Below are 13926 nucleotides of genomic sequence, written 5' to 3' on the forward strand. Positions count from 1 at the left end.
GCTCATGTCAATGTGTCTTATGTAAATAGCATTGTGGCAATCCAGCCAAGCTCAAGTGACTTCATGGGAACATTCCCAACAACTTCTACAGAACTCACACAGGAAAAAGAAAAACCAAAAACTTCGATCCTGCTCATGAGCAGAACACCGGCGTTTGTCTCTCCAATTCGGTCAAGGGTCGTACCAATCCATCACCTTGGACCCTCTAGAATCCCCTGGTCTCTCCTTAAACAGCCTCTCCCTTTTCATTAGGTTCGTCGATCAACATCCGAGAATCCTGGTCTTTCACGTCAAGAATTTACACAACAATACAAGATTTAAAGTTTAGGAAGTTATCCCATCTGCTTGATGCTAAGCAATCTTTTCGTGCATGCACATTGGCCCTTGCATGTCACCCCAAAGTTTGAAACTTTTGAGACCCCTTTTTCCCAGAGTCAAAAAGAGAACAATCAAAGGAAAATATCTGATGGAACTTCAAAATCTTGCTGACCATCACCACCAACCGACCCGTCAACTGACATTTGATCATTGGGGGCGCGTTAATGGTGAGAACGCCTTTTTGATGAGTTAGGAGGGAACAAAAGGGAATTCTTCAGGATTCTGTGGCTTCGGAAGGGAAGATTGCGTGAAGAGCATGGACGTAAAAACACAGAGACAAGTTCAGGACCGACCCGTGAACGACAGCTTTCTATCCCCCCGACATATCATCATTTGCTTAATCCCATACTTTGTTAGTTGTCATCCTGTCACTTGAACGAAAAAGATTCTTGGTTATGAATTAACTCTTAATCGTGATTAGGATAACACGATGCACAGAATCACCTTTTTAACTGTAGTATATACCATGGTGGGGGTACCTGTAGAGTTTGTGATGAGAAATTATGCACATTTCAGTTTTAAGCTTTTTGGGTTCTGCAATTAATTGTCCATTTTATGCTGCTTTTGCCTCTTTAGAAATGTGAATGTCCATTGGACATGTGCAAGATTATTACTAAGCATGACTCCAAACAGATGGTTAGCTCATGATAGAACCGACCGCCCAAAAGTGCGCAAACATGTGCAAATCGCTTTTCACTCTGTCTCGTGGAAAATTCAGACATTTTCGTGACCCAAAATCATGGATGTTTTGGATTCCGGACGCGACAGATGAAGTTGCTCACTGGACCAGCAGACATCAGGTACATTTCATATGTCCAAGGAGATGAGTGAGGCAGTGATCCAGCCGGATATTTCTGTCCCTAGATTAGCCCAAAAGGAAAAGTTCAAAAAAGAGGATCTAGAATCCATAATTTGATTGACTATACTGGAGAAAAAAAAGGGATTCCCCCCAAGCTCGTGATGCTTGCCGGTAGTACTTTCTATTGTTGCAGATATGAAAGCCATGAAGTCCGATCGTGAATTCTGCTGAGACAAGAGGGTCTTTTCGAACTACGAAATTGTAGAAATGAGCCCAATTAGCACGAATATTCAATCTCTTATGCCTGATATACCAGATGTTTCTCATTCTTTGCTATAAGAACTGGAACTTTTATGAGAATGAATGATTTCTGCTAATGCAGCATCCCCCCTTACCAAAAATGAACAAGAAAATTTCAACTCTAAATAAGTTCGGATTCGTATTAAGATTTACAATAATTTCTGTAACCATAGGTTTCCTGTACAAGACATGAGCCAGAAAGGCAAAAAGCAAAAAGGAAAAAAAAAAGACTGTCCCAAACAATGCCAAGAAGAGCATCAAAGTGACAAGTCGAGCTCTTCACAGTCAAACATCAGCTCATTCTCATACCTCTTCAGTACAAACCTCTCTTCAGATGCTATAATGCTGGTGACAATGCAGTTCTTGTTCGAGAATGGCTTCCTACCTGTCCTTCCAGCTCGATGAAGGTAATCTACGGCACTCCTCGGAAGATCGAAGTTGTAAATATGAGTTGTTTCAGGCAGGTCGATACCTCTGGCCGCGATATCAGTTGCTACGATAAGATAACCTTCTTTTTGTCTCACTTCCTGTCGTCCAAATACGAAGGAATAAAATATGAAGTCAGGGACCCGACATATTTTCACCAATAGACTGGCTAGGATGTGCTTCAGTATGCCCATGTTTGGCATGACGAGGAGTATTTGCCTAGTTTAACTTGAGAAGGTCTACTTTAGGCGTCAATGAAGGTTATGAAGAAAGAAAGGGTATTCCCAAAGATAACACAGTTGTAGTCAGATAATTTCCTTACGGGAATTATATATAATCTCTTTGATACTGCTAAGCGCTACCAAATGATAATGGTCCGTTAAGGTTTTGCAGCATCTTTCGTCCTGTCTCAAATGAATCTGGCATCTCAGATCCTCAGGGAATAAGTGTAAAATCCATCTCATTCCAAATTTATTATAAGATGAACACCGTTGAAAGGCATATCTTTAATATGCCAAATTTCTCAACCGTGAGCATCCTCAAAGTGAGGGAAGAAACATCATGATGGAAAAAGTGAAAAGCACTTACCGAGAGTGAAGCTGCTCGGGCATTAAAATTCATGTCTTCTTCTAGAAGGAGAATATTAGAGCAACTTCCATAAGAATTCTTCAAGAATTCAAGTAGAAGAGTTGTTGGCGGTGCATTTCCAGCCTTTTTTGACTTCTCAGACTACACGCACATAAGATAGAATTGGTTAGTGGACCCATGGACTGCTGTTTACGAAGGTGTATTCACGTTATATGTGTGTGCTCATGAACGCTACAAGCTTCTGAAGAATCTGTAAATACAAGCTGCATTCACTTTAATACATTCCAATAACCCTCTTCATGCAGGCAAACTTTTGGCCCATCATTAAAAACTCCTCATATTTGGAAACCAATTTTCATTCAGCAACCAAGATAAACGTCATAAGAGCATAAAATTCTTTCACTGGTGTGAAGAACACAATATTTGTTTTATTTGATGCACCTGCATATGGACAGATGACCCTACTGATGCATGAAACTCTCCCAGTCCATTAAACATTTTTCAGCTAATATAAATAATCACTGCTGCATGAATTGGGGATGGAGCCTGCCATATCATACATCAGTTGACATGTTTCGACACCACTTTTCATTATCCGGATAAACATCTTCTGCTCTATTCATGCTTATAACAAGTACAGCACCAAAAAATTCTGAATAAGCTATGGAAAAGCAATGCAGGATGTGCATCAGGCAGTATACCTGCTCGCCAACAAATATAATTGCAGAATCGGGGCGGTCCCACTGTAACAAGTATAGCAAGGTCTGATGTCTCCTATGCCTATGACACGTCTGAAGCAGATAGAAGCGTGAAGCATGTCAAAAGCCAATGATCATCAATTGAGTACAGGGACTATGAAGATGAACATAAAATGAGCAGATGCATCACTTCTATGAAAGAGTCCATGGATCAAGTCTCCCATTCAACGTCCTTACCACAAATCTATGATTTAGACATGATGGCATAGGCTCTATTGGATTGACATGGATGTGAACCACGTCAGTCTGTGACAGGCAAAATCATATTAAGATAAAATCAGTGAGTGCATGAGTAAACCCCAACAGAACATTCGCAAGAATGATAGCTTCATGAAACCAACCTTAGTCCACTTCTGTTGTATACAATCATGTAAAAATCGCTTATGCTGAGGTATGGATGCACTAGCAAAAACAGTTTGACGGCTGTTGCATGATGAGTACGACATCAACAGCTTCCGGAGAGAGCTGACTTGCTTGGAAGAGTTGAACATGAAATCCACCTAGGCAGCAGCAAAGTCAGAATGTCAGTTCTTCGTCCTACAACATCCAGAAAGTATCATCCTCGTATAAAACAAGATATGGAGGCCCCAATGGGATAAACCCACATCTTTAATAATCTCTAATGTGGTGATTATATGGTACCCAATGAAATATACTTGCAACACTATAGACCAATCATGGCAATACATGCTAACTGAATATCCTCTCTTAAAAAGGACCCTTCACCAGTCACTCTAATCACCATAGGCATATGAGAGGCAATAACTGTCCACCCTAAAAATACTAGTGAATTCTGAATACATTTAAAAAAAAAAAAAAAAAATGAGCGCCACTTGTGAATGCGTGGGGACTTATCTGGAGGAGAAAGTAATCTAGCATCTTAACAAGAATTGTGGGTTAATGAATCAGCTTTCAGATGTGAAGAAGGTCTAGCTCCAAAAATAAGAACTCAACTTTTACCCAATTTACCTCGTCAATCACTAGAATCTGCACCGTGTCAAGTTTAAAAACTTGCTTCTCCAGCATCTGGCACAAACTCCGGATGGTTGCCACTAGTATTGCTGGGGGTTCTGCCTAAAAATGTTACAAGGAAAAGCCAAGGAGGTCATATTGAAGGTCGACACAAGAAATCGGTCAACAGCATGCTTCAATATTAGAAAAGCAACCCAAAGACATAGCTACATTAGGCAATTGATATTTGTTAGCACTTGAATGGACAAGTGTGGGGATTTTAGGTGGGCTATTTTAACTGCCAGCTTGTGTTATCATACTTCTAGTCAGACAGGTCCTCTTCTGTTCTCAGGTTTAAAGACCTCAGCACGAAAATTTAGCCTTTTCCTCTTCTTAGTAATCTTTATTTAAGATTCATTAGCTCAAAGCTGGAAATTTCACTAAAACTAAAAGTCGAGTTACAGGGATACTTGTAAGAGTGTGAACAGAATAATCAAATCAATGAGCAAGTTAACCCGCAAATATTCAGTCATGAAAAAGGAGACAACTAAATATACACATGAGTATCAATAAAGAGACAAACTTATTTTGACCAAAAATGGAAGAACTTACAGCAATTGTCAATGGAATAAATGAGTAAACTAATATGCGGGAGAATAGTTTTGCATAAATTGCAGGAAAAAACATTTTGACATCATTAATCCTACAAAAGCAAATGGATACCAGCATATGATATTCAGTCAAAAAAAGGGAAAAAAAGTATAATGCACAAGCCTTCTTTTTTTACAGAGCAATCACAAAAATGTAGTTGAAGTATATCAGAAGATAGCTCTGCTAATAGTGTGTAGGTCTCCCCGGAGAGGGAAGGATAGTAGTAGCAAGCTAAGCATTTCAATATTGATTCTCCATGACTTCTTCCATATATGTGAATGCTAGTCATTTCCTCTGATCAATAAGTACACTAATTATACAACAAGGGTTTTCAAGAATTACTGTTTCTATATATCAGTTACAATGACAGTTATTAGTAATTTATCAGCACTAGCTTAACTGTAATCTTATGCTCAGAAAGCACACCACAAACATATGCAGCCTATGGAAACACACATGCACAGAGAGAGAGAGACCTTTAACCAACTCTTGTGTCTTTTCAATGTACCTCCATCTAGAAGAGCCATAACAGTACATGGTTTATTCTGCTTCATTTCAAGATCCATCGGCTTTGCAGCCAACAGCCGAGCAACTTTGGCTACCTTGACATAAATGCATAACAATAAGAAGAAGACATGACATTGTACTCTTAATGTAGCGTGATAGCATTTTATGCAGATATAACAACCACATTCTACTTTACAATAGTGAAAGAGAACCAGAAGACCAAAGGGAAAATGTCAAATGAATTATCATAACCAGAAATCTACCTGAATGCCAAGTTCTCGGGTGGGGACGACTATTAATGCTTGTACAGAAGACCGTTGGGTGTTCATAACTGAAAATATCCGCAGAAGGTACGTCAGCGTCTTCCCGGAACCTGTCTAGATGGCCAAAAGCATGAGTGCACCGGCTATGTCAATGTAGAATCCTTTTACTTTTTCTTCCTTAGTTGAGTTCATATGCAGAGTCAAAGAGTAATTCCAATTAAGTTGGAAGTCTGAACATCCATGGTATAGATCATATCACCTCAGACACATATTAGACAACTCTTTTCTTGAACATCTCCTCGTAACTCAACTTACACGACCGTGAATTGACCAATATAGCGGAATACTTCATGACTGCCTGGTGCAAAGCAGTCTTAAGCCTTTTGGAAAAGTTGCAAAGTAGTCCTTCCGTTCATATTTTCCCCCAAATTGCCTACGTGGGAGTCTTTCCGGGAAACTGATGAATGGAAGGACTGCACCACGTCTTTTTAAATTCTCATAAAGGGTGTAAGACTGCACTGCACAAATTAAAAGGCTCCGGCATCCGACTTAATCGCATTTACTGCCAACTTCCAGTGTACTCATTTTCTCGTTCTGTTCTTAACAGAGAACTGAAACCAATGGCAAATAAGAGACCAACCTGAGCATGAAGCACGCAGTCTCTCCCAGAGAAAAGGGCAGGCAATGCTTCTCTCTGAACATCAGTCGCTAATACGTACCCAACTTCCTCCATCCTGCAAAATCACCCAACATAAAATTCTCCATATAGCTCCAAAGACCCAATATGGGCAAAACAATAACGAAACCCGCCTTCATTTCGGTTCATGCTCTCACTTCTCGCTCTAAAGTAACAATCTTTGAACTTGGTATTAACACTTGCCTGCGCAGGATATGCTCGGGGACGTGGCCGCTACAAATTCTTCTCAGTGTGGGAGGGGCTGATTCCGGGTCGGCTTCCTCGTCCGTCACGGGGGAGAAGCTAACGAGGGCTCGCGGTGGCTCGTGACTGGGCGTGGAGAGAGGAGATTGAATTGGGCGAGCGATGACGGTCGAGAACTTGGGCTCCGGGTTTCGGGGAAGAAAGAGGGACGAAGAAGAGACGAGCTTTGTTGCAGGAGAAACGGGAGCACAGAGAAAGGCGAGCGGAGTGGTCGGAGAAGCGGCCATTGTCGAGCAAGAAGCTCGCTCCTCGGACAAGAGCAGTGACCGGAATGGAAAGTGGATACGTCTGAGTCTGACCCTGTAAGCAAATCCTCTTCGTTTGCCTTTTGCCCGAGTTAAATCGAATTTAATTAAAACCATTCACTCAAAAGCAACAAAATAATGACATATATAATCTCGTTTCAAAACTTTTAATTTATCTAACATAATCTTTGAACTTTAATAAGATATGCAATATCTTCCCTAAACTCTAATTTATTTAATACAATTCCTAAACTTTTAGTACATATTTTATCTAGTCTTTGGACCATATTAAGTGATCAATATAATCTTTTCATTAATTAAAATCTAAAGATAAATATTGAACATCTCGATGTAGCCTAGGGATTAGATTGAACATATATAAAAAGATTAAGAGGTCATATTAAACAAGTCAAAAATTTTAGAAGCGACATTGAACATATATTAAAAGTTTAGAGATTATATTGAACAAATTAAAAGTTCAAAGCTGACATTACATATTGGACCAAACTTCTTAAATCATTTATGGAATTATCCCAAAAAATTCCGTCAAGTACCCGTGTTGAATGGATTGTTGGGCTTCAACAATATGTTTTTGCAAAATTGACGGTGATTAGCTTTTTGAACACAAGCTTACGCATCCTAATCCTCCCTCGATCCCTACGTTATAAAGCTTTCCACTTCTTTTTATTTCACGTTGAACTTCAGTTATAGCAGCCGGACAACTACGACTTTGTGCTCATGGGTGAGAAACCGGACAGGTTTAATTAGGAAGTCGAACCAAATCGGCTTTGTTCGGCCGGTTGCAAGCCGGTTCACAAAGGGAGGACCGGTTCGACTCCGAGTAACGAATTTGAGAATCGGTCTTGATCAATTCAGTTCCCAACTCTTGGGGAGAAGTGGTTTTGAGCTGACTTCGAGGATGGTTGTCGGGTTGAACCGATTCAAAACATAACCCTAACAGTCTCTTAATTGAGAACTTTTGCATTGCTAGAATTAACGAGGTTTAGCATTATGGCAAAAGAGATGTCATTATGGTGGTCTAAATCTAATTGAGAACTCTCACAAAAATAAAACGAGTAATTTAGTACGTTTTCCCTCGTATTAGGAATTTGATCGATGATATTGGTTATCTTCATTTGATTTTAATCTCATGGCTATAAATACACCTCTCTCACTTTTGTTTTTGTCGTAAGACAGATCTTTGAAAAATGAAGAAGCTTTCTTTAGAATTGTTCAAGTTTCCTGGCGTTCAAAGTGACTAGTGAGGTTATTGATGGGAAGACATTTACATAATCCACCGTTCAATAGCCTACATCGAAACAGCTCCAATTCTCTTGCTTTAATGTTCAAAATTCCCCTAAGTGAAACTTCAAAAATGGACCAAAGAAGAACCAATGAAGTTAGTTCCCAAACGAGTTCCACTTCCATGAAACTGTGCTATAATATGGTAAGTAGAGTTCATCCAAAAGTTCACTTGAAAAAGCATACAGTTCATCAAAAAGGTAAAAACGAACCGCGCCCTAGCTCTTTCCCGGAATCAATATGTAAGGTAATGCAAAATCATGCCAAGCTCACTCTACCGATATCTTATACTTGTCCGGTTCGCTTAAGTTATCTGCCTTCCCAGTTGATAAATAGCACAGTGGCCCAAAGGTTTGGATGGGGAGGGACCGGAGCTCCAGCTTCATATCCCACCACTGGGTTCCGCCTAGGTCCAATAGGAAGGGTCGAGCATTGGGAAGTTGAAGCTAGGCGACTCCGCCAGCCATGTCAATGTATCAACTCCCTTGAACACAACACGCAATTTCCTCAGACTCGACACTTTCTTATCATCCTTGCACGACATGCCAGTCACGTGGATAACATCTCTCGGAACTTTACCCATTAAATCAAATAACAGCTGGTCTAAGTTTGACCTAGTCATCTCTTCCAGCACTGGAGGTGCCTGCATGTATAGATTCTTCCCTCTATGCGTGACGCTTGCTTTTGATAGAAGCAGCTTTGGGTGCTCTTCGAGCATGTTGATGAACTGTGATGTACAAAATGAAAAGAGATAACGAGTAATCAGATAACTGCAAGAACTATCCAAGTGTTTAGAAATGCGTGAACAAGATAAGAACCTCTAGCCAGCATTCCCCTCAATTTGTCGCTAGTAATAAATAGAGCTCAAGAACAAGAAAGCACCTTTTTTAGGGTCACTGAAACGTCCAACTCAATAAGAACACCAGGACCACAGACAGGGCAATCCTTATCCCTCACGAACTCAGTCACTTTAATGTGAAGTCCTTCCACACCATTGTATCTGAAATTCGAAAATATCAATAAACTTGCACCTCAAAGTCTGCCTACTTAAAAGAACCAAATTGAGATTCCCACGCATTTTCAAGCTAGCAACTGGACAAAACAAGTGGAACTTGCAAGTTTTCGCTCATGAGTATGGATACATACAGATAGCAGATGATCAAATTCATCTACTCTAGTACTGATCTTCAGAAGTACTGATCAGTACCAGAAGCGGGATATGATGACAGGCTGGGAGAGACAAAAGTAAACACTAAGGGATCTCATAAAAAAAAAATGGCAAGTTTATACACGTCTAAGAAATAGCAAGTAAACAATTTGGCATCACAAGTTTATGACTCGGATGCACTCCATTTAACCTCAAGCTTAAAGACTCCATAACGGAGAGCCTCTAATTGAGTTGCAACATGTCAACTGATAATTTATGGAAAGCTTGGATCCTAAGCGATGGAGGTCACACTAAGAGGCTTGAGAGCCACTGAGAGAAGAAACACAAAAGACAACAGAATCTATATATTACATCCAAATGTTGCACCCGCAGTCGAATGCTCTGATAGAGAGCTGTTTGTAGAACGAACTACTTGAAACCTATCCCCAAGCCAGCAAGTCATTTTAAGAGCCCAAGAAAGCTAGCGAGAGTACACTTTTCTAGACATCTGTCCAAGAACCGACAGACGCAGATGTCAGAAAACACAAAATAAGAGATTCAACGTAAGATATGGAACACTGACAGAAACAGATATTTAACCAAAAACATCTTACACTCAATCAAGAAAGTGTGATTGTAAGGAACTAGCAAAGCAATGTAAAATGATTCTGGAGAGACCATAACCAGAGGGGATTTTGAAGAATTGCTTTTGATGAAGAATAGAAAGATCGTTACTGCAGCAACAAAAAATGCAGGCTGCCCGCTCCAATAGCCACCCATTTAGGCATGTGAAAGTAAAACATGTGTCCTATCTCCATAAAAGGGTCACACTAGATAATAAGAGAAGAATACAGGAAGCAAATTGGTTAGCCGTACTTGGCATATTCTCGAAGAATAAAAACACTGTCAGGAATTTAAAGCAGGCCAAGATGAATACAAGAAAGCCTTTCAGTCACTTATAGTACATAACATTAAAAGAACCCCACAAAGTGCTGCAGGGTGAACTGCAACCACTTGAAACAAGAACAAGATGCTCTCCACATCCAAGATATACAGGAAACAAAAAAGAATTATACAATGAAGCACATGAGAACTGTAAAAGGCAAGGTATGACGCACGTTAAGTAGTTGGATAAAGTTTTGCTGCATCCAGATGCAATCTTCAAAGTTTCCAGAGCACATGCAGCTGATATGATTGCATTAGTTGAAGCTATAGCTGGTATGATATTTTTCACAACTCCCTGGATAGAAACAATAAAAATGAGCTTTTCTTGAAATAGTATAGTTAGTATAAATCACATGATAGATGAAGCAAAACAAGTTCACCCGTAATTTTACAAGTTGGCATTAAAAATAGGACAGCAAATCAGTAGGGTTTACAGCATGACCTGGGGAATTTAATATTCTTTACTAATTCACCAAATAATCAAAGCGTAGAGAACAACTCCAGTATTAGGATGAAGCACAAAATCATGAAAAGTTAACTCACAATACTTAGAATTTTTTTCCCCACTTCTAAGAAAAAAGCTTCCTTAAGATTTTTAACACAATGACAACAGGAAAGCAGATTGTAAAGCTCAGTAACATGCAAAAAAAGAAAAGGCAATTGACAACAATAGGAGAACTAATGTACCTGAGTGAGGGAATAAGTCACTCCTGGAATTCCAAAAAGCTCTGCTCTTTTGACAGCCTACAGGTCGAGTTTAAAAAAGTGAGAGTCCAATAAGGATATTACTTTCTGGATAAATCACCAAACAATTTTATTGCTATGCAATAACCTCTGAATAAACCCACTGCATATGCTCTGGTTCATCAGGATCAAATGACTTTCCACTGTGGACCTACAGGTGAAAATCCAACACAAATGACAGAAATAAGATAAAGTGCTTACATTATAACAGATCAAATGATGAACGAATTGGACAGCTAACAAAGTTAGCTTATCACCTCATCCCATTTTATTAGATGTGCATATTCAATACAATGAGCAGCAGTCCTCGGGGTTTCTGCAAGAGTACAGAGAGGAAACTTCACTTGTGGAGGGAAAAGCCAGATGGTACACTCGAAGCATGGTGTGACCCCAGGTTTTATAACTCTTGCATGCCCCTTAAATCCTTCCGTCCCACCATCCACCATGGGTTTCATCGTTTCTTCCCTTGGATTGTCATCAGAATCGTATTCTGGAATCTCCTTCGACAACAGTGAAGCCCAATCAGATTGTGAGGTAGGTCGGCAAAAGCTCCTACTTCTAGAATTCATCAGAGAGCATTAATTGCCTAAACTAGTTATGAGTCAGAATGTAGCTACTGTTAGATGTTTAAAGATCAATAAGGACCACATTCAGTAAATTGAAATTAAAGCTGGACTGTTGAGCCAAAGCAGAAACTTAAATGACAAGTACAACCAATATGAATATACTTACAATCAGCCTGATCTCTTTTACTTATAATGGTTACTGATATGTAGCCCCAAAAAAAAAAAAAATCTCTGAAAGTCTCCACCACGAACTTTTGGGGCTCCATCAACCTTTTGGAAGTATTCACTTGCATTAAGCGGCATACAAAATTTCAAAAAGAAATTCTTGCAAAAGCATGTGAAGTTATTGTGCTTTCTGAAACACCTCAAATTACTTTTGGACAAAGAATTCAGATCCTGAGTCTGAGTACTGTCATTTCCAATCTAATTTTGAATAAGCATACGCAAAAAGCTTGACTACACAAATGTTGAAGCGCTAAAATTGAGGAACCTGTACAGCAAGTATGCTACAGCAGAGCAAAAACATTCAAGTACAAAAAACCCATTCACATCCGTCAACTTGATCTAATTACACCACAAACCCTGTAAGTTTATTAAGAATCACAAACCAGAGATTTGATACCAAAATGGTGGTTAAAACGTGATTTCGACATTTATAAATTGGAGGGATCGTGGATACGCACCTAGAAAGCTACAAGCAACGGCATTTATGTAGCTCCGAGCCTCAATCGAGTCAAGACCAAGGACAATTATATTGAAATCACTGTAGAAATCAAGCTCCTTATCCTCAATCCTGCAGAAATGTGGCACGATGTTCACTCCACTGACTCTTTCCATGACTCTCTTAGCCGCCACTTCGGCCTTCGGCTTCCCAACATCCTCCAGCCTATGAACATACCCAAAAAGAAAATCCACTATCAAGTCACTTCTTTCTCACAACTCAAGCACAAAATACACCATTCGAAGGCAGATCAAACCCTGTCGCAAGGACGATTTCAAAAAGGAACAAAAAGGAAAAAAAAAAATTCAAACACCTGAACAAGAATTGGCGATTGAGATTAGTGACCTCGATTCGGTCCATATCGATGACGTCCAGATTCTTGAAACCCGACAGAGCCAAGTCCTTCAACAACTCGCAACCCAACCCGCCTGCTCCTACCACCAGCACTCGCGCGTATTCTCGGAGATCGTCCCTCAGCTGCGAAACCCACGAGAAGTTATAAACTTGAAAACACGCATCGACACAAAAAAAGAAAAAGAAAAAAAGAGCCTGTTCAAATGACAACCGAAGGTGAACGAGGACTGTACCTCGGCCCCAGGTTCGAAGTTGGGTGCGACGAGGTTGCCGGGTCGGAGGAGAAGTTTGTCGAGGTCTCTCGACCTGCTGGCCTGGAGAGCAGAGCCCGCCATTTCCTCGGAAGCTCCAAGCTCCCTTCAGGTGAAGAGGATGAGAAGGAGTTTGGGTCCTTTTGAGTGTAGCTAGTCGTAGTGAAGCGTAGCTTTCAGTTTACGCTTTGGCGTAACAAGCTCTTGATTTTGCTGTGCGTCTCAGCGCTGTATCTCCCAAATGCAGACAGAGAAGCTGACTAGTTGAGGCCCAAGCCCACTCCTAAATGAAATGTTGGGAAAATTTCAAATAAAAGTAGAAAGTGCCCTCGTTTCAACAAATTTTTTTTTTTATCAAAAATACTTTCTTCACTTATTTTTTTATCTTTGTTGTGGCCGGCGAGAGTAGCCTCGGCCTCGCCTAGGCCCTCGGCGGCCACAGGCATCCCTTGCTTGGGGGAGGCAACCCTCGTCCTATCCGGGCATGGCCGCCCTCGCCACGCCCGGGCATGGGTCCTCGCTTGTGGTTGTCGAGGGCAGCCTTGCCCAATCCTCATCAGTAGCCGATCATTGTTTGAGATCAACCACCAGTGAATAGAAAGGAAAAATAAAAAGAAGAAAAAATTAAATAATGAAAATGCCATTGATTTAGCCATTCTTTAAAATAATAAGGACGCCTTGAACCCTTATTTGAAATAATGTCTACTTCAAATCATTATTTGAGAAAATGAGGGTACTTCATGCCCTTATTTGAAATTTTCCTAAAATATATACTAAACTAAATCTGAATCATTGAAGGTGGCGAGTTCTACAAATTGAATTTAGCATACATGTCACATAAATTGAATACTTAATCCGCTCAAGAGACTGGCTCGGTTAAAGTCTTCCCTTTGATGCCTGTGGTTGCAAAGTACCAAGGAAATGGAAGTAACACACGTAGTAAAACATCCATAGCCTTCACTTGCCTCCAGCATTAGATTTAGCTGTCATGCACACAGAAAATGACAATAAGCATGAGGGAATAGAACAGAGTTGATCATATCTACATCTGGTAGATAGATCGACAGAGACCCTGCAATGCTTGTCAGCA

The 13926-nt window shown here is 40.2% G+C and overlaps 2 protein-coding genes across 8 annotated transcripts; both read right to left on the bottom strand.

Annotated features, from left to right (window-relative positions):
* Positions 1–1590: 1590 nt before the first annotated feature.
* Positions 1591–6938, bottom strand: LOC115753624 (DEAD-box ATP-dependent RNA helicase 58, chloroplastic). 7 transcript variants are annotated; one of them, XM_048279514.1, is made up of 10 exons: positions 6502–6938; positions 6262–6355; positions 5622–5735; positions 5328–5453; positions 4219–4323; positions 3591–3749; positions 3427–3495; positions 3193–3282; positions 2492–2632; positions 1591–2004 (listed from the first exon to the last, which is right to left on the bottom strand). In XM_048279514.1, exons 1-10 carry the CDS (start codon positions 6921–6923, stop codon positions 1735–1737), a joined length of 1590 nt encoding a protein of 529 aa, XP_048135471.1. In that variant the 5' UTR covers positions 6924–6938; the 3' UTR covers positions 1591–1734. The 7 variants fall into 7 exon arrangements, with proteins under 7 accessions (XP_048135471.1, XP_048135478.1, XP_048135486.1 ...); XM_048279521.1 differs by having other exon boundaries at positions 5328–5449; positions 5622–5689; positions 6502–6638; XM_048279529.1 differs by having other exon boundaries at positions 5622–5689; positions 6502–6548.
* Positions 6939–8206: 1268 nt separating this feature from the next.
* On the bottom strand, positions 8207–13035 carry LOC115753623 (NEDD8-activating enzyme E1 catalytic subunit). The gene is given in 10 exon segments (XM_030692314.2): positions 8207–8583; positions 8586–8835; positions 8991–9108; positions 10374–10495; positions 10888–10944; positions 11033–11095; positions 11202–11434; positions 12194–12396; positions 12545–12708; positions 12819–13035. Coding segments are annotated over 10 exon segments (1341 nt in total). The 5' UTR covers positions 12921–13035; the 3' UTR covers positions 8207–8554.
* Positions 13036–13926: the final 891 nt, after the last annotated feature.

The sequence above is a fragment of the Rhodamnia argentea genome, chromosome 1 (assembly GCF_020921035.1).
Source record: "Rhodamnia argentea isolate NSW1041297 chromosome 1, ASM2092103v1, whole genome shotgun sequence".
NCBI classification, from domain to species: domain Eukaryota; kingdom Viridiplantae; phylum Streptophyta; class Magnoliopsida; order Myrtales; family Myrtaceae; genus Rhodamnia; species Rhodamnia argentea.

Coding starts and splice junctions, on each gene's coding strand:
- LOC115753624 (XM_048279514.1), bottom strand. CDS start 6,923: ATGGTTTTAATTAAATTCGATTTAACTCGGGCAAAAGGCAAACGAAGA. Junction 3,750..4,218: donor AGATTCTAGTGATTGACGAG/GTAAATTGGGTA, acceptor GCTGCTGCCTAG/GTGGATTTCATGTTCAACTC. Junction 3,496..3,590: donor TACAACAGAAGTGGACTAAG/GTTGGTTTCATG, acceptor TGCCTGTCACAG/ACTGACGTGGTTCACATCCA.